This window comes from Somniosus microcephalus, unplaced genomic scaffold, assembly GCF_052327205.1.
Source record: "Somniosus microcephalus isolate GS21.2 unplaced genomic scaffold, FLI_Smic_1.0 unresolved_chr4, whole genome shotgun sequence".
Lineage (NCBI taxonomy): Eukaryota > Metazoa > Chordata > Chondrichthyes > Squaliformes > Somniosidae > Somniosus > Somniosus microcephalus.
In genome coordinates, this window is record NW_028225182.1 from 31,752,172 (window position 1) to 31,777,454 (window position 25,283).

The 25,283-nt window shown below is 49.9% G+C and overlaps 1 protein-coding gene across 6 annotated transcripts in view; it reads right to left on the reverse strand.

Moving 5' to 3' along the window:
- Positions 1-25,283, reverse strand: part of LOC147090484 (neuroligin-1-like) — a 1,435,039-nt gene that overhangs the window by 302,305 nt on the left and 1,107,451 nt on the right. For all 6 annotated transcript variants that reach the window (XM_085977252.1, XM_085977250.1, XM_085977255.1 and 3 more), the window contains one exon: positions 24,003-24,152. In XM_085977252.1, the coding sequence (XP_085833378.1) occupies positions 24,003-24,152 (150 nt within the window). The remainder of the gene's footprint in view (positions 1-24,002; positions 24,153-25,283) is intronic.

Here is a 25,283-nt window from a genome sequence, read left to right on the forward strand (position 1 = left end):
TTTGCAAAAATTTCTTTTCAGCGAAGGCCTTATCAGAGGAATAAAGTATCAAAAAAAAAATACGTGTTCAGGCTTCAATCGGGGCCTAGTTCAGGCCCCCCGCCCGGCCCGTGTGCTAATTGACTTGAAAACGAGCGGGAGGGTCTGCTTTCTTCAGTCTCGTCGATCTTGAGTCAAGTTTAGCAAATTATGAAAGGAACCGGGTGAACATGCGAGTCTTGACGACGTCGTGCCTCTCCCCACTCTCTGTCACTCCCACACGCCTGTAATGTCGCCGGACCCCATTTTATTTCCTCCTCCCCCCACTTCCGGAAGCCATAATGATCGTTAACGCGGGCAGAGTGACTCAGAGTGTGACCTATAGTAGGCTTCAGCAACCTTTCGCACCACCTCTCCGATTCCAGCCTCTTGCTGACAAAATCCACAGCCCAGTAATCACGAGGACAATCAGGGGGGTTGGTGTTTAAAAACTAAAAATAACCCCGGCAGCTTGTAAATGACAAAACGGTTTTACACGCAATCGGCTAACCTTTCGCCCATTTATGTGGCGGAATGGTTTTTAATCTAAGTCAGAGTTGCCACAATGTGTAATCTGTCCTCTTATGTCGCGAGCCAAACTGCTGTATTGTTGCTTACAACAACAGCAACCACAATTTGCATTTATACAGCGCCATTAACATAGTAAAACGTCCGAAGGCCCTTCACAGGAGCGATTATCAAACAAATCTGCCACCGAGCCACATAAGGAGAAATTAGGGCAGGTGACCAAAAGCTTGGTCAAAGAGGTAGGTTTTAAGGAGCGTCTTAACGGAGGAGAGAGAGGCGGAGAGGTTTAGGGAGGGAATTCCAGAGCTTAGGGCCCAGACAACAGAAGGCACGGCCGCCAATGGTTGAGCAATTAAAATCGGGGATGCGCAAGAGGCCAGATATAGAGGAGCGCAGAGATCTCATAGGGTTGTGGGGCTGGAGGTAATTACAGAGATAAGGAGGGATGAGGCCACGGAGGGATTTGAAAACAAGAATGAGAATTTGGAAATCGAGGCATTGCTTAACCGGGTGCTAATGTAGGTCAGTGAGCACTGGGGTGATGGGTGAACGGGACTTGGTGGGGGTTAGGACACGGGCAGTAGAGCTTTGGATTAGTTCAAGTTTATGGAGGGTGGAAGATGAGAGGCCGGCTCGGAGAGTTTTGGATTAGTCAAGGCTGGAGGTAATAAAGGCATGGATGAGGGTTTCAGCAGTAGATGTGCTGAGGTAGGGGTGGAGACGGGCGATGTAATGGAGCTGGAAGTAGGCAATCATGTACAGGAGCTGACACTGAGGCACACACGGGTCGTACAGTACTAGACAGGAGTGAATCGTTCCCTTTAACCCGCTGTGTGCTGTACATGTACAGGAGCTGACACTGAGGCACACACGGGTCGTACAGTACTAGACAGGAGTGAATCGTTCCCTTTAACCCGCTGTGTGCTTTACATGTACAGGAGCTGACACTGAGACACACACGGGCCGTACAGTACCAGGCGGGAGTGAATCGTTCCTTTTTCCCGCTGTGTGCTGTACATGTACAGGAGCTGACACTGAGACACACACGGGCCGTTCAGTACCAGGCGGGAGTGAATCGTTCCCTTTTACCCGCTGTGTACTGTACATGTACAGGAGCTGATACTGAGACACACACGGGCCGTACAGTACCAGACGAGAGTGAATCGTACCCTTTTACCCGCTGTGTACTGTACATGTGCAGGAGCTGACACTGAGACACACACGGGCCGTACAGTACTAGACGGGAGTGAATCGTTCCCTTTTACCCGCTGTGTGCTGTACATGTACAGGAGCTGACACTGAGACACACGTGGGCCGTACAGTACCAGACAGGAGTGAATCATTCCCTTTTACCCGCTGTGTGCTTTACATGTACAGGAGCTGACACTGAGACACACACGGGCCGTACAGTACTAGACGGGAGTGAATCGTACCCTTTTACCCGCTGTGTACTGTACATGTGCAGGAGCTGACACTGAGACACACACGGGCCGTACAGTACTAGACGGGAGTGAATCGTTCCCTTTTACCCGCTGTGTGCTGTACATGTACAGGAGCTGACACTGAGACACACGTGGGCCGTACAGTACCAGACAGGAGTGAATCATTCCCTTTTACCCGCTGTGTGCTTTACATGTACAGGAGCTGACACTGAGACACACACGGGCCGTACAGTACCAGACGGGAGTGAATCGTCCCCTTTTACCCGCTGTGTGCTGTCCATGTACAGGAGCTGACACTGAAACACACACAGGCCGTACAGTACCAGACGGGAGTGAATCGTCCCCTTTTACCCGCTGTGTACTGTACATGTACAGGAGCTGAGACTGAGACACACACGGACCGTACAGTACCAGGCGGGAGTGAATCATTCCCTTTTACCCGCTGTGTACTGTACATGTACAGGAGCTGACACTGAGGCACACACGGGCCCTACCGTGCCAGATGGGAGTGAATCGTTCCCTTTTACCCGCTGTGTGCTGTACATGTACAGGAGCTGACACTGAGACACACACGGACCGTACAGTACCAGAGGGGAGTGAATCGTTCCCTTTTACCCGCTGTGTGCTGTACATGTACAGGAGCTGACACTGAGACACACACGGACCGTACAGTACCAGACAGGAGTGAATCGTTCCTTTTTCCCGCTGTGTGCTGTACAAGTACAGGAGCTGACACTGAGACACACGCGGGCCGTACAGTACCAGACGGGAGTGAATCGTTCCCTTTTACCCGCTGTGTGCTGTGCATGTACAGGAGCTGACACTGAGACACACACGGGCCGTACAGTACCAGACGGGAGTGAATCGTTCCCTTTTACCCGCTGTGTGCTGTGCATGTACAGGAGCTGACACTGAGACGCACACGGGCCGTACAGTACCAGACGGGAGTGAATCGTTCCCTTTTACCCGCTGTGTGCTGTACACGTACAGGAGCTGACATGGTTACTTTGAAAAGCTTGCTGTAATAACATTAAACCACACAGAGACACTGACTTCAGTGACAATAGACAGCTTGTACCCATAGCTCTGATACTCATCTCCCTTTGATGTTAACGTTAGATGCATTTTACTGCACAAACGGGCTGTCAGGTAGTTTTTGAATGAAAAGAACTAAAAGGAATAAAACACTTCGAAACCTAGAATTTGCAGCATTGAAGGCTTTGCCCCCTCCCCCACAGCAAAGCGGTGCTGGTTTCTGTTGCCTGGGCCCCAGGCTCTGGAATTCCCTGCCTCAACCTCTCCGCCTCTCTACCTCTCTCCTCTTTTAAGATGCACCTTAAAACCTACATCTTTGACCAAGCTGCCCTAATCTCTCCTTATGTGGCTCAGTGTCAAATTTTTCTCTTATAACACAGCTGTGAAGCACCTTGGGACGTTTTACTATGTTAAAATTGCTATATAAATATAGGTTGTTGTTAGTGTCAGCCGTGACTCAGTGGGTAGCACACTCGCCTCTGAATCAGAAGGTTGTTTGGAAGATGCAGGAAGGATGTTCCCGATGGCCGGGGTGTCCAGAACCAGGGGTCACAGTCTAAGGATGAGGGGTAAGCCATTTAGGACTGAAATGAGGAGGAATTTCTTCACCCAGAGAGTGGTGAACCTGTGGAATTCTCTACCACAGAGGGCGGTGGAGGCCAGTTCATTAAATATATTCAAAAAAGAGTTGGATATATTTCTTAAGGCTAAAGGGATCAAGGGATATGGGGAGAAGGCAGGGACAGGGTACTGAATTTGGATGATCAGCCATGATCTCATTGAATGGTGGAGCAGGCTCGAAGGGCCGAATGGCCTACTCCTGCTCCTATCTTCTATGTTTCTATGTTGTGGGTTCGTAGTCCCACTCCAGGGGCTTGAGCACATTAATCTAGGCTGACACTCCAGTGCAGTACTGAGGGAGTGCCACACTGTCGGAGGTGCCATTTTTCAGATGAGACGTTAAACCGAGGCCCCGTCTGCTCTCTCAGGTGAACGTCAAAGATCCCAGGGCCACTATTTCGAAGAAGAGCAGGGTGCGTTATCCCCGGTGTCCTGAGGCCAATATTTATCCCTGAAACAACATCACAAAAAAAACCCAGATCATTGGGTCATTTTCACATTGCTGTTTGTGGGAGCTTGCTGTGCGCAAATTGGCTGCCGCCATTCCCACATTACAACAGTGACTCCACTTCAAAAAGTACTTCATTGGCTGTAAAGTGCTTTGAGACGTCTGGTAGTCATGAAAGGCGCTATAGAAATGCAAGCCTTTCTTTGTTGGCCTGGAGTCTCCAGGAATCGAAGATTAATCTCCAGGGCACTGCTGGCGAGCAACACCCGGGATAACAATCACAGGGGCCTTAAACAAAACTGCGTGTTTTACACTTCCTTTGACGACTTCTGCTGTTTATTAGTGATAAAAAATATCATAGATGGGGAGAGAAAGGCTGTTTGACCAATCGTCGAGTACCATCCAATCAGGTGACAAAAGGGGGGGAAATTGGCTCGCGCCTCCTTCGGGACGATAACTCGGCCAGGGCGCGACTTTTAGTGCACCGAATAAGTTAGCGCCCCCGAACCCGAAATTCAATGGTAGTGCATCAAGCAGGGGGTGGGGCGCTACTGGAATCGCCCCCCCTCCCTCTTGGGGTGCTCCCATGGAATATCGCGGCACTATGTGCAACTACGCCACACACGTCGGCACGTAGCGCCGTGGTACTGCAGGGCTCCCTCCCCTGATTAAAGGGGAGGAGCCGAGCGTGGGGCGCACCGGGGCCCTGCTGGACCACTGGGGAGCGGGGTGCCGGGAAAACAGCCCGACACTCCTGTTGTTACCCTATGCCTGTGTGCTCATATGTGCATGCACATATGTCAAGATAGCGTCCGTGGCGGTCGCAGGGTAAGCGCTCTCCCTGAGTCGGTCGGCCCACTCCCGCTACAGACGCTGTGCATCGGCGCCGATGAGTTCGGCGAGTCGGCGGGGAGGCAGTAGAAGCAGCGATGCAGGCCACGATGACCCGCTGTAGCACGCCGGCCGGCAACTCCTCGGCGGGAGGCTCGGAGGTCGAACCGGTAGGAGGGGAGGCGGCCAGCGGACCGAGGGCGGGAAAAGCAGGCCCTGGTAGGTCGGACACCGCGGGAGGCTCGGAGGTCAGACCGGGTGGAAGGAGAGCCAGGGAGAAGCAGGCCCAGGGACGTCGGTACCACGGCGGCTGAAGATTGTCGGGCAGGAGTGCGGGAAAGGCGGAGCGAGGCGAGAGCGGAGCCTATTGTGATGGCGCCGATGAAAATGGCTGCCATCCTTGCGGGCTCCGTGCGTACCAGGCAGCTAAGTGTCCTTTGCTGCTTGCTGCGCTCGGCTCGTTAAGAAAAAAGCATTTCACTGACTGGATTTCACTTGTTCTATTTGGTTATGTGACAAATAAAATTGAAAATTGAAAAAATATACTAGTGCATGTACACACACCTTGACTGGATAGTGGTCAGGAGCAGAATGCCCGGTTAACGCTTCCCTTCCTGATCCGCACAACTCCCCTTGCTCTTCCTTGAACAGTGCCTTCCTGAGAGAGCAGACGGGGGCCTCGGTTTAACATCTCATCTCAATGACGGCACCTCCGACAGTGCTGCGCTCCCTCAACACTGCACTGGGAGTGTCGGCCTGGGAACATGAGCTCAAGTATCCAGAGCAGGACTTGAACCCACGAACCTCTGTAGAATAACAACCTCCTGCCCTGGGGAAGGGGGGCAGCGGTTGGGGGCGGGGGAGCGTGCGGGCGAGTTACAGCAGCGAACCCAGCACAGGTCAGGGACCACAGCTTGTGATCCCCCTGCTATGTAAGGGTTAGGTTCGGCACCACACCGCGACTGGGAGATCTGGAGTACTGTGCACAGTTGTGGTCTCCTTTCCTGAGGAAGGACCTAAGAGGCGATGCAACAAAGGTTCACTAGATTGATTCCTGGGATGAGAGGGTTGTCCTATGAGGAGAGACTGTGTAGATTGGGCCGATACTCTCTGGAGTTTAGAAGAATGAGAGGTGATCTCATTGAAACATACAAGATTCTGAGGGGATTGACAGGGTAGATGCTGAGAGCTTGTTTCCCCTGGCTGGAGAGTCTAGAACTAGGGGGCACAGTCTCAGGATAAGGGGTCGGCCATTTAAGACTTAGATGAGGAGGAATTTCTTCACACAGAGGGTGGTGAATCTTTGGAATTCTCTACCCCAGAGGGCTGTGGAGGCTGAGTCTTTGAGTATATTCAAGGCTGAGATCGATAGATTTTTGGACTCTCGGAGAATCAAGGGATATGGAGATCGGGAGGGCAAGTGGAGTCAAGGTCGAAGATCAGCCATGAAAGAAACATCGAAACATAGAAAAATAGGAGCAGGAGTAGGCCATTCGGCCCTTCGAGCCTGCTCCGCCATTCAATATGATCCTGGCTGATCCTCTATCTCAATACCATATTCCCGCTCTCTCCCCATACCCCTTCGATGCCATGATCTTATTGAATGGCGGACCATAGGGCCTACTCCTGCTCCTAATTCTTAATTCTTAAAGGAACTGACTTTGAGCAAATCCCGACAGGTGCCACCACCTCCTACACTGCGCGGGCTCAATTGTCTGGGGCTCTTTTCCTCGTGGCAGCCGGCGAAGAGGCTCAGAGAAGATTGCTCTTGCCAGCGGGCTGATCTCTCCTGCTAATGCACCATCACGCCACAGCCATCATCAGCTGACGGGCAGACTACTCCCTCAAGGCCACGTCACCACAGCGAGCTGGCTTTCGGATGAATCAGTCAGTGACTAAAGTAAGGTTAACCGTTCGAACAACCGCGAAATACGGCGGGCGCTGGAAATCGGAACTAAATACAGAAACCCGCTGGAAACGCTCAGCGGGTCAGGTCACATCTGTGGAGAGAGAGAGAGAAACAGAGTTAACGTTTCCGGTCAATGACCTTTCACCTGCTTCCCTCTCTCCACGTACGCTGGCTGGCCTGCCGAGCGTTTCCAGCAGTTACTGGGGTTTTTTTTTAAGATTAATCATTCATAAAGAGCATTTTTCCGCATTACAACAGGAAAGATTCGCATTTCTATAGCGCCTTTCACAACTTCAGGACGTCCCAAAGCGCTTCACGGCCAATGAAGTACATTTGAAGTGGAGTCACTGTTGCAATGTGGGAAACACGGCAGCCAATTTGTGCACAGCAAGCTCCCACAAACAGCAATGTGATAAATGACCAGACAATCTGTTTTTAGTGATGTTGGTTGAGGGATAAATATTGGCCCCAGGACACCTCCCCCTGCTCTTCTTCCAATAGTGGCCGTGGGATCTTTTACGTCCACTTGAGAGGGCAGACGAGGCCTCGGTTTAACGTCTCATCTGAAAGACGGCACCTCCGACAGTGCGGCACTCGCTCAGCACTGCACTGGGAGCGTCGGCCTAGATTTTTGTGCTCAAGTCTCTGGATTTGGATTTGAACCCACAACCTACCTGACTCAGAGGCGAGGGTACGACCCACTGAGCCACAGCTGACAAGTAATCGAAGGATCTGTTGATGGGGTGAGATGAAGAGGGGCGGGAGGAGGCTCGGGTGGAGCATGAATGCTGGCATGGACCAGCGGGGCCGAATGGCCTGTTTCTGTGCTCCAGACTCGATGTAAATTCACATTCTGATTGTGCCGGGTGGGCTTTTTGCTGGACTCTGCGGGCTCCCCACCCACCTGCTCTGCACCCCCCCGCCCCCCCCGACCCTCTCCAACAGCACACAAGGCTCAGCTCAACAGGCAGGTTGTCCTCATCACGGCTCCTTAAAATTATTCCTTGTCGACTACAAGTCTTCAGAAGGAGGCACGGCAATGGGTGGCACGGGCAGACCTGGGAGCTGGGCTGAAATCCAGCCAACGGGCATCTCCCCTCGCCAATTCAGCTCGTACCGAATCACGGTAATTGATTCCCAACAGTGAAGGCTACGTCCATACGGGTTAACCTCCGCACAGAGCCAGCGAGGTCAAGAATGTAGTGCGAGAGCACTAACCACTCGTACTCGACTAACCAACATCCCCAGCATCGAAGCTTTGACCACGCTCGATCAGCTCCGATGGATGTGTCACATCGTCCGCATGCCCGATATGAGACTCCCAAAACAAGCGCTCTACTCGGAGCTCCGACACAGCAAGAGAGCCCCAGGTGGGCAGAGGAAACGCTTCAAGGACACCCTCAAAGCCACCTTGAAAAAGTGCAACATCCCCACCGACACCTGGGAATCCCTGGCCCAAGACCGCACAAAGTGGAGGAGAAGCATCCGGGAAGGCGCCGAACACCTCGAGTCTCTTCACCGGGAGCAATCAGAAGCCAACGCAAACAGCGGAAGGAGCGCCCGTCAACCCAAGCACCCCACCCACCCGCCCCTTCAACCACCGTCTGCCCCACCTGTGACAGAGACTGTAGGTCCCGCATTGGACTCATCAGTCACCTGAGAACTCATTTTTAGTGTGGAAGCAAGTCATCCTCGGTTCCGAGGGACTGCCTAAGAAGAAGAAGAAGAAGAAGAAGACAAGAGCACTAACCACTCGTACGGGACCCGAGCACAATGTTTTTCTCTTTTCCACTCCCTGAAGACCCTCTACTTTATTGATACTGGTGTTCCTTCATGGTTGCCCCTCCCAAGCCTGCGACCTCTACAACCTAGAAGGACAAGGGCAGCGGGCGCATGGGAACACCGCCACCTCCAGCGCTGAGGGAGTGCTGCACTGTCAGAGGTGCTGTCTTTCGGATGAGACGTTAAACCGAGGCCCCGTCTGCTCTCTCAGGTGGACATAAAAGATCCCATGGCACTATTTCGAAGAAGAGCAGGGGAGTTTTCCCTGGTGTCCTGGGGCCAATATTTATCCCTCAATCAACATAACAAAAAAAAAACAGATTATCTGGTCATTATCACATAGAAACATAGAAACATAGAAACATAGAAGATAGGAGCAGGAGTAGGCCATTCGGCCCCTCGAGCCTGCTCCGCCATTCAATGCGATCATGGCTGATCATCCAAGTTCAGTACCCGGTCCCTGCTTTCTCCCCATACCCCTTGATCCCTTTAGCCTTAAGAAATATATCCAACTCCTTCTTGAATATATTTAATGAATTGGCCTCTACTGCCTTTTGTGGCAGAGAATTCCACAGGTTCACCACTCTCTGGGTGAAGAAATTCCTCCTCATTTCAGTCCTAAATGGCCTACCCCTTATCCTTAGACTGTGACCCCTGGTTCTGGACTCCCCCGGCCATCGGGAACATCCTTCCTACATCTAGTCTGTCTAGTCCTGTCAGAATTTTATAAGTTTCAATGAGATCCCCTCTCATTCTTCTAAACTCTAACGAATAGAAGCCTAATCGGCCCAATCTCTCCTCATACATCATTCCTCCCATCCCAGGTATCAGCCTGGTGAATCTTCGCTGCACTCCCTCCATGGCAAGAAATCCTTCCTCAGATAAGGCGACCAAAACTGCACACAATACTCAAGATGTGGTCTCACCAAGGCCCTGTACAACTGTATCACATTTCTGTTCATGGGAGCTTGTTGTGCGCAAATTGGCTGCCGCGTTTCCCTACATTACAACAGCGGCTACACTTCAAAAAAGTACTTCAGTGGCTGTAAAGCGCTTTGAGACGTCCGGTGGTCGTGAAAGGCGCTATATAAATTCAAGTCTTTCTTTTGTTTCTTTCAGGTCACACGCACAAACCATCCCGACTTCGACATACATTGGCCGTTCCTTCATGGTCGCTGGGTCAGTATCATGGAACCCCCCCCCCAACATACCACCACCGTGGGAGCCCCTTCACCACACGGGACTGCAGCGGTTCAAGAAGAAGGCTCGCCACCACCTTCTCAAGGGACAACGAGGGATGGGCAATAAACGCCAGCCTTGCCAGCATCTCACAGAAACATAGAAACATAGAAACATAGAAGATAGGAGCAGGAGTGGGCCATTCGGCCCCTCGAGCCTGCTCCACCATTCAATGAGATCATGGCTGATCATCCAAACTCAGTACCCTGTCCCTGCCTTCTCCCCATAACCCTTGATCCCTTTAGCCTTAAGAAATATATCCAACTCTTTCTTGAATATATTTAATGAATTGGCTTCTACTGCCTTCTGTGGTAGAGAATTCCACAGGTTCACCACTCTCTGGGTGAAGAAATTCCTCCTCATCTCAGTCCTAATTGGCCTACCCCTTATTATATCTGAATAAACGGAAACTGCGCTGCCCAGTACGGTCTAGTTGTCTTCCTCCCAAGTTCTAACTAGCCGTCATACGCACCCTTCCTCCTCCTCGCTTCCTCAGTCAAGGCACACCGCACGATCTCCTACTCTGACCTGCTCTTTCCCCCCTTACCTCCAAAGGGACACTGAGGCTGGGAATTTTTTTAAAATTAAGCCCAGGAACTTTGAGCCTGTGCCACTGCAACATATACCAAAAAGGATATAGCGCCTCTGGTGAAGGCACAATAAAGATTCACAAGGATGATACCAGAGCTGTGAGGTTTCTAACGATCAGGAAAGGTTGAACAGGCGGGGGCTCTTTTCTCCAGAAAAGAGAAGGCTGAGGGGGTGACCTGATAGAGGTCTTTAATGTTATGAAAGAGTTCGATAGGGTCGACGTAGAGAAGATGTTTCCACTTGTGGGGGAGACCAGAACTAGGGGGCACAAATATAAGACAGTCACTAATAAATCCAATGAGCAATTCAGGTGAAAGAATATAAGAACATCAGAATCAGGAGCAGGAGTTGGCCATACGGCCCCTCGAGCCTGCTCCGTCATTCAATGCGATCATGGCTGATCATCGACCTCAAATCTACCTTCCCGCCCGATCCCCATATTCCTCGATTCCCCTACAGTCCAAAAATCTATCGATCTCAGCCTTGGATATACTCAACGACTGAGCCTCCACAGCACTCTGGGGCAGAGAATTCCAAAGATTCACCACCCTCTGAGTGAAGACATTCCTCCTCATCTCAGTCATAAATGGCCGACCCCTTTGTTATGTTCATAAATAAATAGACGTTTTCATTATGAACAGCTAGCTTGAGCTAGTCATTTATTCAGCCATGTGGACTAGTGTACAGGCATCCATCTTGACTACTGCCTTTGTGGGTAGCCCTTATGAAACATACAGCTCCACCTAGTGTACCATTCTAGAATGACATGTTACTGATCATTACACCCTTATCCTGAGACTATGCCCCCTAGTTCTAGACTCTCCAGCCAGGGGAAACAGCCTCTCAGCATCTACCCTGTCAATCCCCCTCAGAATCTTATATGTTTCACTGAGATCACCTCTCATTCTTCTAAACTCCAGAGGGTACAGGCCTAATCTACTCAATCTCTCCTCATAGGACAGCCCTCTCATCCCAGGAATCAATCTAGTGAACCTTCGTTGCACCGTCTCGAAGGCAAGTATATCCTTCCTCAGATAAGGAGATCAAAACTGTGCACAGTGCTCCAGGTGCGGTCTCACCAAAGCCCTGTACAAACTATAGCAAGTGTGGAACTCGCTACCACAGGGAGTGGTTGAGACGAATAGCACAGATGCCTTTAAGTGGAAGCTAGATAAACACACGGGGGAGAAAGGATTAGAAGGATATGTTGATCGGGTGAGATGAAGTAAGGGTGGGAGGAGGCTCGTGTGGAGCATAATCACCGGCACGGACCAGTTGGACTGAATGGCCTGTTTCAAAGGGATATAGACAGGCTAAGTGAGTGGGCAAACATTTGGCAGATGGAGTATAATGTGGGAAAGTGCGAGGTTATCCACTTTGGCAGGAAAAATAAAAAAGCAAATTATTATTTAAATGGAGAGAGATTACAAAATGCTGCAGTTCAGAGACCTGGGGGTCTGAGTACATGAAACACAAAAAGTTAGCATGCAGGTACAGCAAGTAATCAAAAAGGCAAATGGAATGTTGGCCTTTATTTCAAGGGGGTTGGAGTATAAAAGCAGGGAAGTCCTGCTACAACTGTACAGGGCGTTGGTGAGACCACACCTTGAGTACTGCGTACAGTTTTGGTCTCCATATTTAAGGAAGGATATACTTGCATTGGAGGCAGTTCAGAGACGATTCACGAGGTTGATTCCTGAGATGAAGGGGTTGACTTATGAGGAAAGGTTGAGCAGGCTGGGCCTATACTCATTGGAATTTAGAAGAATGAGAGGCGATCTTATTGAAACATATAAGATACTGAGGGGGCTCGACAATGGAGATGCAGAGAGGATGTTTCTCCTCGTGGGGAAATCTAGAACTCGGGGGCACAGTCTCAGAATAAAGGGTCGCCCTTTTAGAACTGAGATGAGGAGGAATTTCTTCTCTCAGAGGGTCGTAAATCTGTGGAATTCTCTGCCCCAGAGAGCCGTGGAGGCTGGGTCATTAAATACATTTAAGGTGGAGATAGACAGATTTTTACAAGATAAGGGAGTGAAGGGTTATGGGGAGCGGGCTGGGAAGTGGCTTTGAGCCCAAGATCAGCCATGATCTTATTGAATGGGGGAGCAGGCTCGAGGGGCCAAGTGGCCTATTCCTGCTCCTGTTTCTTATGTTCTTATGTTTCTGTGCTGTCGGTTCGATGTAATTCTCTGTAACCATGGGGCCGGGTTGAATTTCGGAGTCTCTGCTCATTCTGCAAAAGCAAGCAAGCATCGAGCCGCGAACACTTGACAGCCGATTACCATCTCAAACAAACATATCCCGCCGATCAATCTGACAGTGATTGCTGAGCAAATGTAAGCTGTCAGGCAGCAGGAGATGCAATCAGTCCTTGCATGGTTCATCAGAAAAAAAATTACCGATCATCTATTCTACATCAAAGGAAGAATAAAAAACTGAAGGCACAGGCTGCACATTGCCTTGTCAAGAGGAGTTAGATTGTGGCTCCCGCTGCCATGTGGAGTAGTTGTGATCCCGTGGCAGTGTCGCTGGAGCGCCTGGCTTGGCGAATTTAAAATAAGTCGACTTTTCAATTGGTTCTCGGGTATGTGGGCGTCGCTGGCAAGGCCGGCATTTTTTGCCCATTCCCCCTCGTTGCCCCGTGAGAAGGTGGCGGCTCTCCTTCTGCTTGATACGACTGTGTGGCTCGCTGGGCCACTTCAGCGGGCAGTTAAGAGTCAGCCACGCTGGGTGTGGGACTGGAGTCACCTATAGGCCCAAGACCGGTTAAGGACGGCAGGCCTAAACTAAAGAAGGGGGGGCAAAATTCGTCTGGCTTTACGCCTCCCGTTGAGGGGGCTGACGGGGCGCAAAGCAACTAGCGCCCGCGCGCGGCGCCGCTAACGCCTCCCGCGAAATCCAGCGGGAGGTTAGAGGCGGCTTTAGCCAGCCGCCCCCAACCTGCTCGTGGCCCCGGCTGCAAACTTCGGTCGCGCCCCCTGACTAACCACCGGACGCTATGGCCGACGGGGTCAGGGGGTGGGGTGGCGGGGGGGGTCGTACGTGTGGCCGGGGCGGCGATAATTAAAGGGGAGTTGCCGGGCGGCCATTTTTTTGGGGGGCCCCTCTGCCGTCCCCCCGAGCTGGGCCCCGGGTCGCACAGCACCAGGCCCCTCCCCTTTAATAAGGGGAGAAAGGCCTGCAGTACCGTGGTGCGACGATATTCACTCGCAGCGTCCCAAGAGGGAGGGGGTGCGCTTCCAGTAGCACCCCGCCTCCCTCTTGGGGCGCTACCATTGAATTTCGGGCGCGGGGGTGCTAACTTTTTCGGTGCTCTAAAAATAGTGCCCCGGCGAAGTTAGCACCCCAAAGGGGGCGCGATCGATTTTTTGCCCAAAGGGATTTAATGAACCCATTGGGTTTTTACAACAATCCAATACCTTCGCGGTCACTTTTACTGACACCAGCTTTTTTTTTAAAAACTGATTTCAAATTCTCAAACTGCCACAGTGGGATTCGAACACACGTCTTCTTATTTTTCCAGGTTACTAGTGCAGTAGCATAACCACTATACTACACCGAGCCACATAAGGAGCTGCTGGGACAAGCGACCAAAAGCTTGGTTAAAGAATTAGGTTTTAAGGAGCGTCTTAAAGGAGGGGAGAGAGTTAGAGAGGCGGAGAGGTTTCGGGAGGGGATTCCAGAGCTTAGGGCCCAGGCAGCTGAAGGCACGTCCACCAATGGTGGAGCGATGGAAACCGGAGGATGCGCAAGAGGCCGGAATTGAAGGAACGCAGAGATCTCAGAGGGTTGTAGGACTGGAGGAGGTTACAGATCTCTGTGGGGCCGAGGCCATGGAGGGATTTGAGAACAAGGATGAGAATGTTAAAATCGAGGCATTGCCGGACCGGGAGCCCATGTAGGTCAGCGAGCACAGGGGGCGATGGGGGAACGGGGCTTGGTGTGAGTGAGGGCACGGGGGCAGCCGAGTTTTGGATGAGCTCGAGAATATGGAGGGTGGAAGATGAGAGGCTGGCGAGGAGAGTGTTGGAATAGTTGAGGCGAGAGCTAACAAAGGCATGAACGAGTGCTTCAGCAGCAGATGAGCTGAGGCCGGGTGGAGACAGGCGGCGTTATGGAGGTGGAACTAGGCGGTCTTGGTGATGAAGCCGATACGGGGTCGGAAACTCATCTTGGGCTCAAATATGACTCCACGGGTTGCGAACAGTCTGGTCCAGCCTCAGACAGTGGCCAGGGAGAGGGAGGGAGTCGACGGCGAGGGAACAGAGTTTGTGGACGAGGACCGAAGTGCGACGGCTTCCATCTTCTCAATATTTAATATTGACTTCTGACTCAGAGGTGACAAAAGTAGGCGTGGAACCATGGGAGACTACAGCCTGCGCAGTACCTACTGATCTATCTGTGTGCAGTTTTGGTCTCCTTACCTAAGAAAGGATATACTTGCCATAGAGGGACTGCAGCGAAGGTTCACCAGACTGATTCCTGGGATGGCAGGACTGTCGTATGAGGAGAGATTGGGTCGACCAGGCCTGTATTCACTAGAGTTTAGAAGAGTGAGAGGGGATCTCATTGAAACGTATAAAATTCTGACAGGGCTAGACAGACTGGATGCAGGGAGGATGTTTCCCCTGGCTGGGGGGGGGTCTAGAACGAGGGGTCACAGTCTCAGGATACGAGGTAGGACATTTAGGACTGAGATGAGGAGAAATTTCTTCACTCAGAGGGTGGTGAACCTGTGGAATTCTCTACCACAGAAGGCTGTGGAGGCCAAGTCACTGAATATATTTAAGAAGGAGATAGATAGATTTCTAGACACAAAAGGCATCAAGGGGTATGGGGAGAGAGCGGGAATATGGTATTGAGACAGAGGATCAGCCATGCTCATATTGAATGGCGGAGCAGGCTCGAAGGGCCGAATGGCCTACTCCTGCTCCTATTTTTCTATGTTTCTATGCCAATGCATGGTGGCTGTGAAAGGTCCCAGAAACATCCTTCGTCATGCGCAGTGGGCGCCTGCACTCAAAGGGTGCTCATTATATTCCCAGGTACATGGATAATGTATTATACACAGCGCCACCATATCAAGCTGAAAGCTTCTTTGTTGCAACACATTACTCATTTCAGACTTGGTCACCACCAGCTTCTCGAGGGCGATTAGGGCAATGGCAATAAATGCCGGCCTTGCCAGCGACACCCACATTCCGCGAATGAAGATGGCGCCCGAGACGATCCGGTGCTAGCGCGCTCTCCCTGCATTGGCCGGCCCGCTCTCGCCACTCGCTCGCAAAACCGGAGCGAGGTGTTCGGCGAGTCGAGCGGAGGCAGCACAGCGTGGCAAGCAGCAGCAGCCACTTCGACCCGCTAGGGCACGTCGGCTGGCCGCTCCTCAGCGGGAAGGGATTCCGACCGGGAGAAGGGGAGCTGAGCATGGCGGCCAGAGGCTGGACCGGAAGCGGGAGAAGCAGGCCTGGGCCGTCGGAGCGTGGAGCTGGTGACGGTGAGGTGGGGGCTGCGGCGACCGGAGGATGTGTTGGGCGAGTCGGGCGGAGGAGCGCACCGCATCGGGACGCAGCAGCAGACTCGACGACTTGCAGTCCGACTGGGAGGAGGGGAGCCGGGAATGGTGGCCAGAGGGTGAGCGGGAGAAGCAGGCCACCGCACGTGGAGCCGAGCCGGCAACAGTGAGGAGGACGGAGCGGCTGAGGGACACCGTGCTCCCACTGCCACTGGATGCCAAAGAATTGACTTTCTGAACACGGCGCTGTAAAAATAGCTGACGTGTCTCGGTGAGCTCCCACAGCTTTATTGTGGGAGTGATTGGGGAGTAAGCATTCCATTGTACTAGTTACATATGGCAAATAAAGGATCTTGAATCTTGAATCGAGAAAAAAAAGCCAAAACCAAAAACAAAAATTGGTGCGCATCAGAAAATGTTAATAACAATCCAGGCTGTACACGTTTCCAAAAAGCTTGCGATCCTGAGATCCTTTCCTGGATTCTAGCCAGGCTTCACTGCCCTGGAAGTTGGAGATTGTCCAATTCCTGCCGCTCTGCTGGAATGGATGCTTTGCTTTTTGGAAAAACAAGTGTGTGTAAAATTGACACTTATTCTACGGACTCATCCGCTAATCGCCAATTGTTGCAAAGGCAGATATCGCTTGCGTTGAAATCATAGAAATGTCGAAAAATAGGAGCAGGAGTCGACCATTCGGCCCTTCGAGCCTGCTCCACCATTCAATATGATCATGGCTGATCCTCTATCTCAATACCATATTCCTGCTCCCTCCCCATACCCCTTGATGCCTTTTGTGTCTAGAAATCTATCGATCTCCTTCTTAAATATATTCAGTGACTTGGTCTCCACAGCCTCCTGTGGTAGAGAATTCCGCAGGTTCACCACCCTCTGAGTGAAGAAACTTCTCACCTCAGTCCTAAATGTCCTACCCCGTATCCTGAGACTGTGACCACCTCGTTCTAGACCCCCCCCCCCCAGCCAGGGGAAACATCCTCCCTGCATCCAGTCTGTCTAGCCTGGTCAGAATTTTATACGTTTCAATGAGATCCCCTCTCATTCTTCTAAACTCTAGTGAATACAGGCCTAGTCGACCCAATCTCTCCTCATACGACAGTCCTGCCATCCCAGAATCAGTGTGGTGAACCTTCGCTGCACTCCCTCTATGGCAAACATATCGTTCCTTAGGTAAGGAGACCAAAACTACACACAGTGCTCCAGGTGTGGTCTCACCAAGGCCCTGTATAACTGTAGTAAGACATCCTTGCTCCTGTACTCAAATCCTCTTGCAATGAAGGCCAACATACTATTTGCCTTCCTAACTGCTTGCTGCACCTGCATGTTTGCTTTCAGTGACTGGTGTACAGGGATACCCAGGTCCTTGAAACTCGAGGCTCATTGCGCAGTACGCCCTTGTGTATAGAAGATTAAGTGGCCATCTAATTGAGGTGTTTAAGATGATTAAAGGATTCGATCGGGTGGATAGAGAGAGGAACTATTTCCTCTTGTGGGGTGGGGAGGGGGAGGGGAGCCCAGAACAAGGAGGAGTGACCTTAAAATGAGAGCCAGGCTATTCAGGGGTGATGTCAGGAAGCACTTCTTCACACAAAGGGTTGTGGAAATCTGGAACTCTCTCCCCCAAAAAACTATGGATGCTGGCGGGGGGACAACTGAAACTTTCAAAACTGAGATCGATTGATTTTTGTTGGGTAAGGGGATTAAGGATTACGGAACCCAAGCGGGTCGATAGAGCTAAGATACAGATCTTATTTCAAGGTGTTGAGGTCCAAGGCAAGAAATACATTATGGTAGGAGACTAGGAATAGGAGGAGGCCATTTGGCCCTTCGAGCCTGCTCCGCCATTCAATATGATCATGGCTCTAGTTGAGGCCGAACCAGTGTTTTATAAAGGTTCAGCATAACTTCCTTGTTTATGTACTCTATACCTCTATTCATGAAGCCCAGGATCCCATATGCTTTTTTAACCACTTTCTCAACCTGCCCTGCCACCTTCAACGATTTGTGCACATATACCCCCAGGGTCTCTCTGTTCATGCACTCCCTTTAGGATTGTACCCTTTAGTCTATATTTCCTCTCTTCATTCTTTCTACCAAAACGTATCACATCAACATTTTTTGCGTTAAATTTAATCTGCCACGTGTCCACCCATTCCACCAGCCTGTCTATGTCCTCTTGAAGTCTATCACTATCCTCCTCACTGTTCACTATACTTCCAAGTTTTGTGTCATCTGCAAATTTTGAAATTGTGCCCTGCTCACCCACGACCAAGTCATTAATATACATCAAGAAAAGCAGTGGTCCTAGAACAGGCCCCTGGGGAACACCACTGTGTACCTTCCTCATATCCGAAAAAGAACCGTTCACCACTACTCTCTGTTTCCTGCCACTTCGTCAATTCCCTATCCATGCTGCCACTGTCCCTTTTATTCCATGGGCTTCAACTATGCTGGCCTATTATGTGGCACTTTATCAAACGCCTTTTGGAAATCCAAGTATACCACGTTAACCGCATTGCCCTCATCAACCCTCTCTGTTACCTCATCAAAAAACTCGATCAAATTGGTTAAACACGATTTGCCTTTAACAAATCCGTGCTGGCTTTCCTTAATTAATCCACACTTGTCCAAGTGACTGTTAATTTTTTCCCTGATTATCATTTTTAAAAGCTTCCCCACTACCGAGGTTAAATTGACCGGCCTGTAGTTGCTGGGTTTATCTTTACACCCTTTTTTGAACAAGGGTGTAACATTTGCAATTCTCCAGTCCTCTGACACCACCCCTGTTTCTAAGGAGGATTGGAAGATTATGGCCAGTACCTCTGCAATTTCTTCCTTCACTTCCCTCAGTGTCCTAGGATGCATCCCATCCAGTCCTGGTGACTTATCTACTTTAAGTACAGCCAGCCTTTCCAGTACCTCCTCTTTATCAATTCTTATCCCATCCAGTATCTCCACGACCTCCTCTTTCACTATGTCTATGGCAGCATTTTCTTCCTTGGTAAAGACAGATGCAAAATATTCATTTAGCACCTCAGCCATGCCCTCTGCCTCCATGTACAGGTCTCCTTTTTGGTCCCTAATCGGCCCCACCCCTCCTCTTACTATCCGTTTACTATTTATATGCCTAAAGACGACTTCGGATGACGTTTTATGTTGGCTGCCATTCTATTCTCATACCCTCTCTTTGCCCCTCTTATTTTCTTTTTCACTTCACCTCTGAACTGTCTATATTTAGTCTGATTCTCAGATGTATTCTCGACCTGACATCTGTCATACACACTCTTTTTCTGCTTCATCTTATTATCTATCTCATTCATCATCCAGGGAGCTCTGACTTTAGCTGCCCTACCTTTTCCCCTCGTGGGAATGTACCTCGACTGTACCCAAACTATTTCCTCTTTAAAGGCAGCCCATTGTTCCAGTACAGTTTTGCCTGCCAATCTTTGATTCCAATTTACCCGGGCCAGATCCGTTCTCATCCCACTGAAATTGGCCTTCCTCCGATTAAGTATGTTTACTCTAGATTGCTCTCTGTCCTTTTCCATAGCTAATCTAAACCTTATGATACTATGATCACTGTTCCCTAAATGTGCCCCTACTGACACTTGCTCCACTTGACCTACCTCATTCCCCAGAACCAGATCCAGCGATGCCTCCTTCCTCGTTGGGCCGAAAACATACTGATCAAGAAAGTCCTCCTGAGCATGCTTCAGAAATTCTTCCCCCTTCCTGTCCTAAGGCCATCCCCACGCCTCCACTACTCACCTTCAAACAGCCGCCTAACCTCAAACAGACCATCGTTCGCAGCAAATTACCCAGCTTTCAGGAGAACAGCGACCACGACACCACACAACCCTGCCACAGCAACCACTGCAAGACATGCCAGACCATCAACACAGATACCATCATCACACGTGAGGACACCATCCAGCAGATACATGGTACATACTCATGTGACTCGGCCAACGTTGTCTACCTCATACGTTGCAGGAAAGGATGCCCCGGAGCATGGTACATCGGCGAGACCATGCAGACACTGCGACAACAGATGAACGGACACCGCGCAACAATCGCCAGGCAGGAGTGTTCCCTCCCAGTCGGGGAACACTTCAGCAGTCAAGGACATTCAGCCTCCGATCTTCGGGTAAGCATTCTCCAAGGCGGCCTTCGAGACACACGACAACGCAAAATCGTCGAGTAGAAACTGATAGCCAAGTTCCGCACCCATGAGGACGGCCTCAACCAGGATCTTGGGTTCATGTCATGCTACATGTAACCCCACCTGACGTAGGGTCATCCAGACTCGAATCGTCATTGACTTGTTCTCTCCACACAGATGCGGCCGGACCTGCTGTGATTTCCAGCAAAAAAAATGTTTTTTGTCTGTTTTTTTGTTTTTCATACAGACCCCAGCATCTGCAACATTTGACCCCTTGTGACCCCACTTCGTTGTTCTTTGATGCAATATTTTCCTGACTGACCTGTTTGGACACCATTCACAACTTTGATTGCTGTGATTATCTCTCTGCCGAGGTGTGATAAATGGCAGTTAGAAAGATTACCTGTAAACATCTGACATTATTCTCTGACTATATATGCTGTGTCTTTATGCATCTCTCCACTTCACCTGACGAAGGAGCAGTGCTCCGAAAGCTTGTGATTTCAAATAAAGCTGTTGGACTATAACCTGGTGTTGTGCGACTTCCTACATTTGTCCACCCCAGTCCAACACCGGCATCTCCACATCATGTCCTCAGAGGTGAGAAGTACTACCCACTGAGCCAAGGCTGACACCCACAAGGAAGGAAGGTTCTATGCATTGGCGACGGTGCGGGAAAGAGCAACCAGAATGATCCCAATTATAAAGGGAAAAGATGTGAGGAAAGATTAGGGAAACAACAGTTTTGAGGAGGGCCCGACACCATCCAGGACAAAGCAGCCCGCTTGATTGGCACCCCATCCACCACCTTAAACATTCACTCCCTCCACCACCGGCGCACCGTGACTGCAGTGTGTACCATCTACAAGATGCACTGCAGCAACTCGCCAAGGCTTCTTCGGCAGCACCTCCCAAACTCGCGACCTCTTCCACCTAGAAGGACAAGGGCAGCAGGCGCATGGGAACATCACCACCTCCAAGTTCCCCTCCAAGTCACACACCATCCTGACTTGGAAATATATCGGCCGATCCTTCATCGTCGCTGGGTCAAAATCCTGGAACTCCCTCCCTAACAGCACTGTGGGAGTACCTTCACCACACGGACTGCAGCGGTTCAAGAAGGCGGCTCACCACCACCTTCTCAAGGGCAACTAGGGATGGGCAATAAATGCTGGCCTTGCCAGCGATGCCCACATCACATAAATGAATTTAAAAAAATATATAGTGTAGAACTGGAGTCATCTGTAGCCCAGACTGGGTAGGAGTAGCAGGTTTCTTTTGCTGAAGGATTCTACATGCCTCTACACTATGTGCCCCCTTCAGTAATCTTACCATGCCAGGCCTGTGTGGTATCTTCTGTTTATCAAGAATATAATACTTCCTGTTAATATTCTGTGAAGACTTGATTTCACTACTGAATGAGTCACTTGGTACTGGTTAGATACAAGTGTTTCATATGACATTTTGTGTTTCTTGTTATTCAGGGCATAGTAAATATGACATAGCTCACTTACAATAGTGCTCTGTCAGGGCCTACGTGTTGTATTAATGTCAGATCACACCAAGATTAATGCGGAGTTCTGTTAGTGAAACAATTAAAGAGAAAGGGAGACAGCTAGACCAACGAGAGACTAAGGGGAGACCGAGAGAGTGAGGGGTAGACAGAGAGAGAGAGATAAAGGAAAAAGGTGGGGAGAGAGAGATGGAGACACAAGCAAACTGGTATACAGAGAGGGAGAGAGACAGAGGTGAAAGGATAGGGGAGACAGAAAGACAAAGGAAGACAGATAGACACTCAAAGAGAGATAGTAACAGCGAGAGAGAGAGACGAAGAGGTCATTTGGCCCATCGCACCTGTGCTGACTCTGGGAAAGATCTCTCCACTTAGTCCCATTCCCCCTGCATGTTTCCCTCGGACACTTTTAATCTTCACTCAAAGGGTGGTGAATCTTTGGAATTCTCTACCCCAGAGGGCTGTGGATGCTCCGTCATTGAGTATATTCAAAAAAGGAAAGACTTGCATTTCTATAGCGCCTTTCACGACCACCGGACGTCTCAAAGCGCTTTACAGATAATGAAGTGCTTTTTTTGAGTGGAGTCACTGTTGTAATGTGGGAAAACACGGCAGCCAATTTGCGCACAGCAAGCTCCCACAAACAGCAATGTGATAATGACCAGCTCATCTGCTTTTTTTGTTATGTTGATTAAAGGATTGATTGGCCACGACGCCGGGGAGAACTCCCCCCCTGCTCTTCTTCGAAATAGTGGCCATGGGATCTTTTACGTCCACCTGAGCGAGCTCAGTTTAACATCTCATCTGAAAGACGGCACCTCCGACCGTGCAGCGCTCCCTCAGTACTGCACTGGAGTCAAAACAGAGATCGATAGATTGTTGGATGCTAAGGGAACCAAGGGATATGGGGATTGGGCCGGAGAGTGGAGCTGAGGTAGAAGATCAGCCATGATCTTATTGAATGACGGAGCAGGCTCGAGGGGCTGAAAGGCCGACTCCTGCTCCTATTTCTTACGTTCTTATGACAAGAAATGGGGGACGAGACACGGAAATAGAGACATAGAAGAGGGAGAAACTGGGAAAGAGAGAGATAGAGACACACAAAGAGAGACAGATATATAAAGCGAGAAAGAGGCAAAGATGAGAGAAAAGGGGGGAGATCTTTTAGTATTAGCAACTTGAGATATCTGCAAGTTGATGGGAACAGGGCTTTAACCTTTATATGGGCCCTTCAAGGCTCCATGGTACAATCCTATATGGTCCAGAGAAAAAAAAACTTAGATACTCCTTCTTAATCCAATCATATCTGTCTCTTCTGTATCTCTGAACACTGTGTCCGTGTCTCTCAATAATTAAACCAGACAAACCCAAAGTGGACTCCAAAACTAGACCATTCCCTTTTGGAAAATGGACTCTGAGTTGGACAGCTGACAATAAATAGTAAAGCAACTTTTGATTTGATGTGGAAATATATATCTGGATGAGATGAGAAGTCAAGATAGAGGCAGCGAATCTTACAGCACAGAAGGAGGCCATTCGGCCCATCGTGCCTGCGCCGGCTCTTTGAAAGAGTTCTCCAATTAATCCCGCTCCCCCCTGCTCTTCCCCCACAGCCCTGCAAAATTTATCCCCTTCAAGTATTTATCCAATTCCCTTTTGAAAGTTACCATTGAATCTGTTTCCCCCGGCCTTTCGGGCAGCACATTCCAGGTCGCAACAACTTTCTGCGTAAAAAAACAATCTCCTCCTCTCCCCCTCTGGTTCTTTTGCCAATTACCTTAAATCTGTGTCCTCTGGTTACCGACCCTCCTGCCAGTAGTAACAGTTTCTCCTTATTTACTCTATCAAAACCATTCGTAATTTTGAACGCCTCTATCAAATCTCCCCTTAACCTTCTCTGCTCCAAGGAGAACAACCCCAGCTTCTCCAGTCTCTCCACATAACTGAAGTCCCTCATCCCTGGTACCATTCTAGTAAATCTGTGGGAATAATTTTTTCCTAATTTTCCTTATAAAAACTCCTCATAATTGGAACCTCTATCAGATCTCCTCCTAACCTTTTTTCCAATGATAAAAGCTCAGTTTCTCTAGTCTCCGCTCATGGCTAAAACCTCTCATCCCACGGTTTTAGTCCTCTCTTCTGCAACCTCTCCACGGCTCTGACCTCCACCCTAAAGTAAGTTGTCTAAAACTGGACACAACACCCTCGCTGAAAGGCCTAACCCATGATACTGGTGCGGAAACCAGCCCAAACGTCGAAGGCAACCCTGGATTGTTATGGGAACAATGCAGTAGCCAGAAGGTCGAAGGAAGAGGAGAGGGTAACATGCACAACGGTGAACGGGTCTTACCGAGTACGCCCAGTCTGTAGTTTATGGTGACAACTATAACATTGCCGTAGCTTGCCAAAACGCTGCCCTCGAACATGTTCCCTGTGCCCTCCATATAGGATCCCCCATGAACAAACATCATCACAGGCTTCGGACCACTGTCTCGGATATCTGGAAGAGAGAGAGAAAGACACACCGTGTTACAGAAGTGCTCATCCGACCTGCTATGCCACAACTTCATGAGAATGGTCTGGATTGCTTTGGATCAAAGCTGGTATTGATCCTATTGGAGGTAACTATGGTGCATGCTGGATTTTTACAGAGAATTACATCGAATTTACAGCACAGAAACAGGCCGTTCGGCCCAACTGGTCTATGCTGATATTTATGCTCCACATGAACCTCCTCCACCCATACTTCATCTCACCCTATTTGTATATCCTTCTATTCCTTTCTCCCTCATGTATGTATCTCACTTCCCCTTAAATGCATCTATAACACCAGACTGATACCTGGGATGGCAGGAATGACGTATGAGGAGAGATTGGGTCGATTGGGCTTGTAGTCGCTGGAGTTTAGAAGAATGAGAGGGGATCTCATTGAAACTTATAAAATTCTAACAGGACTGGACAAACCAGATGCAGGAAGGATGTTCCCGATGGCGGGGGAGTCCAGAACCAGGGGTCACAGTCTAAGGATAAGGGGTAAGCCATTTAGGGCTGAGATGAGGAGGAATTTCTTCACCCAGAGAGTGATGAACCTGTGGAATTCTCTACCACAGAAGGCAGTTGAGGACAATTCATTAAATATATTCAAGAAGGAGTTGGATATATTTCTTAAGGCTAAAGGGATCAAGGGATATGGGGAGAAGGCAGGGACAGGGTACTGAATTTGGATGATCAGCCATGATCGCATTGAATGTCGGAGCAGGCTCGAGGGGCCGAATGGCCTACTCCTGCTCCTATCTTCTATGTTTCTATCCCTGCTATTCGCCTCAACCACTCCCTGTGGTAGCGAGTTCCACATTCTCATTAATCACTGGGTAAAGAAGTTTCTCCTGAATTCCCTGCTGGATTTATTAGTGACTGTGTTATATTGATGGCCCCTAGTTCTGGTTTCCCCCACAAGTGGAAACATCTTCTCTACCTCTATCCTATCGAACCCCTTCATAATTTTAAAGACCTCTATCAGGTCCCATTTCTAGAGAAAGAAGCCCCGGCCTGCTCAGTCTTTCCTGAGAGGTATAACCTCTCAGTTCTGGGATGATCCGAGTAAATCTTCTTTGTACTTTCTCCAGTGCCT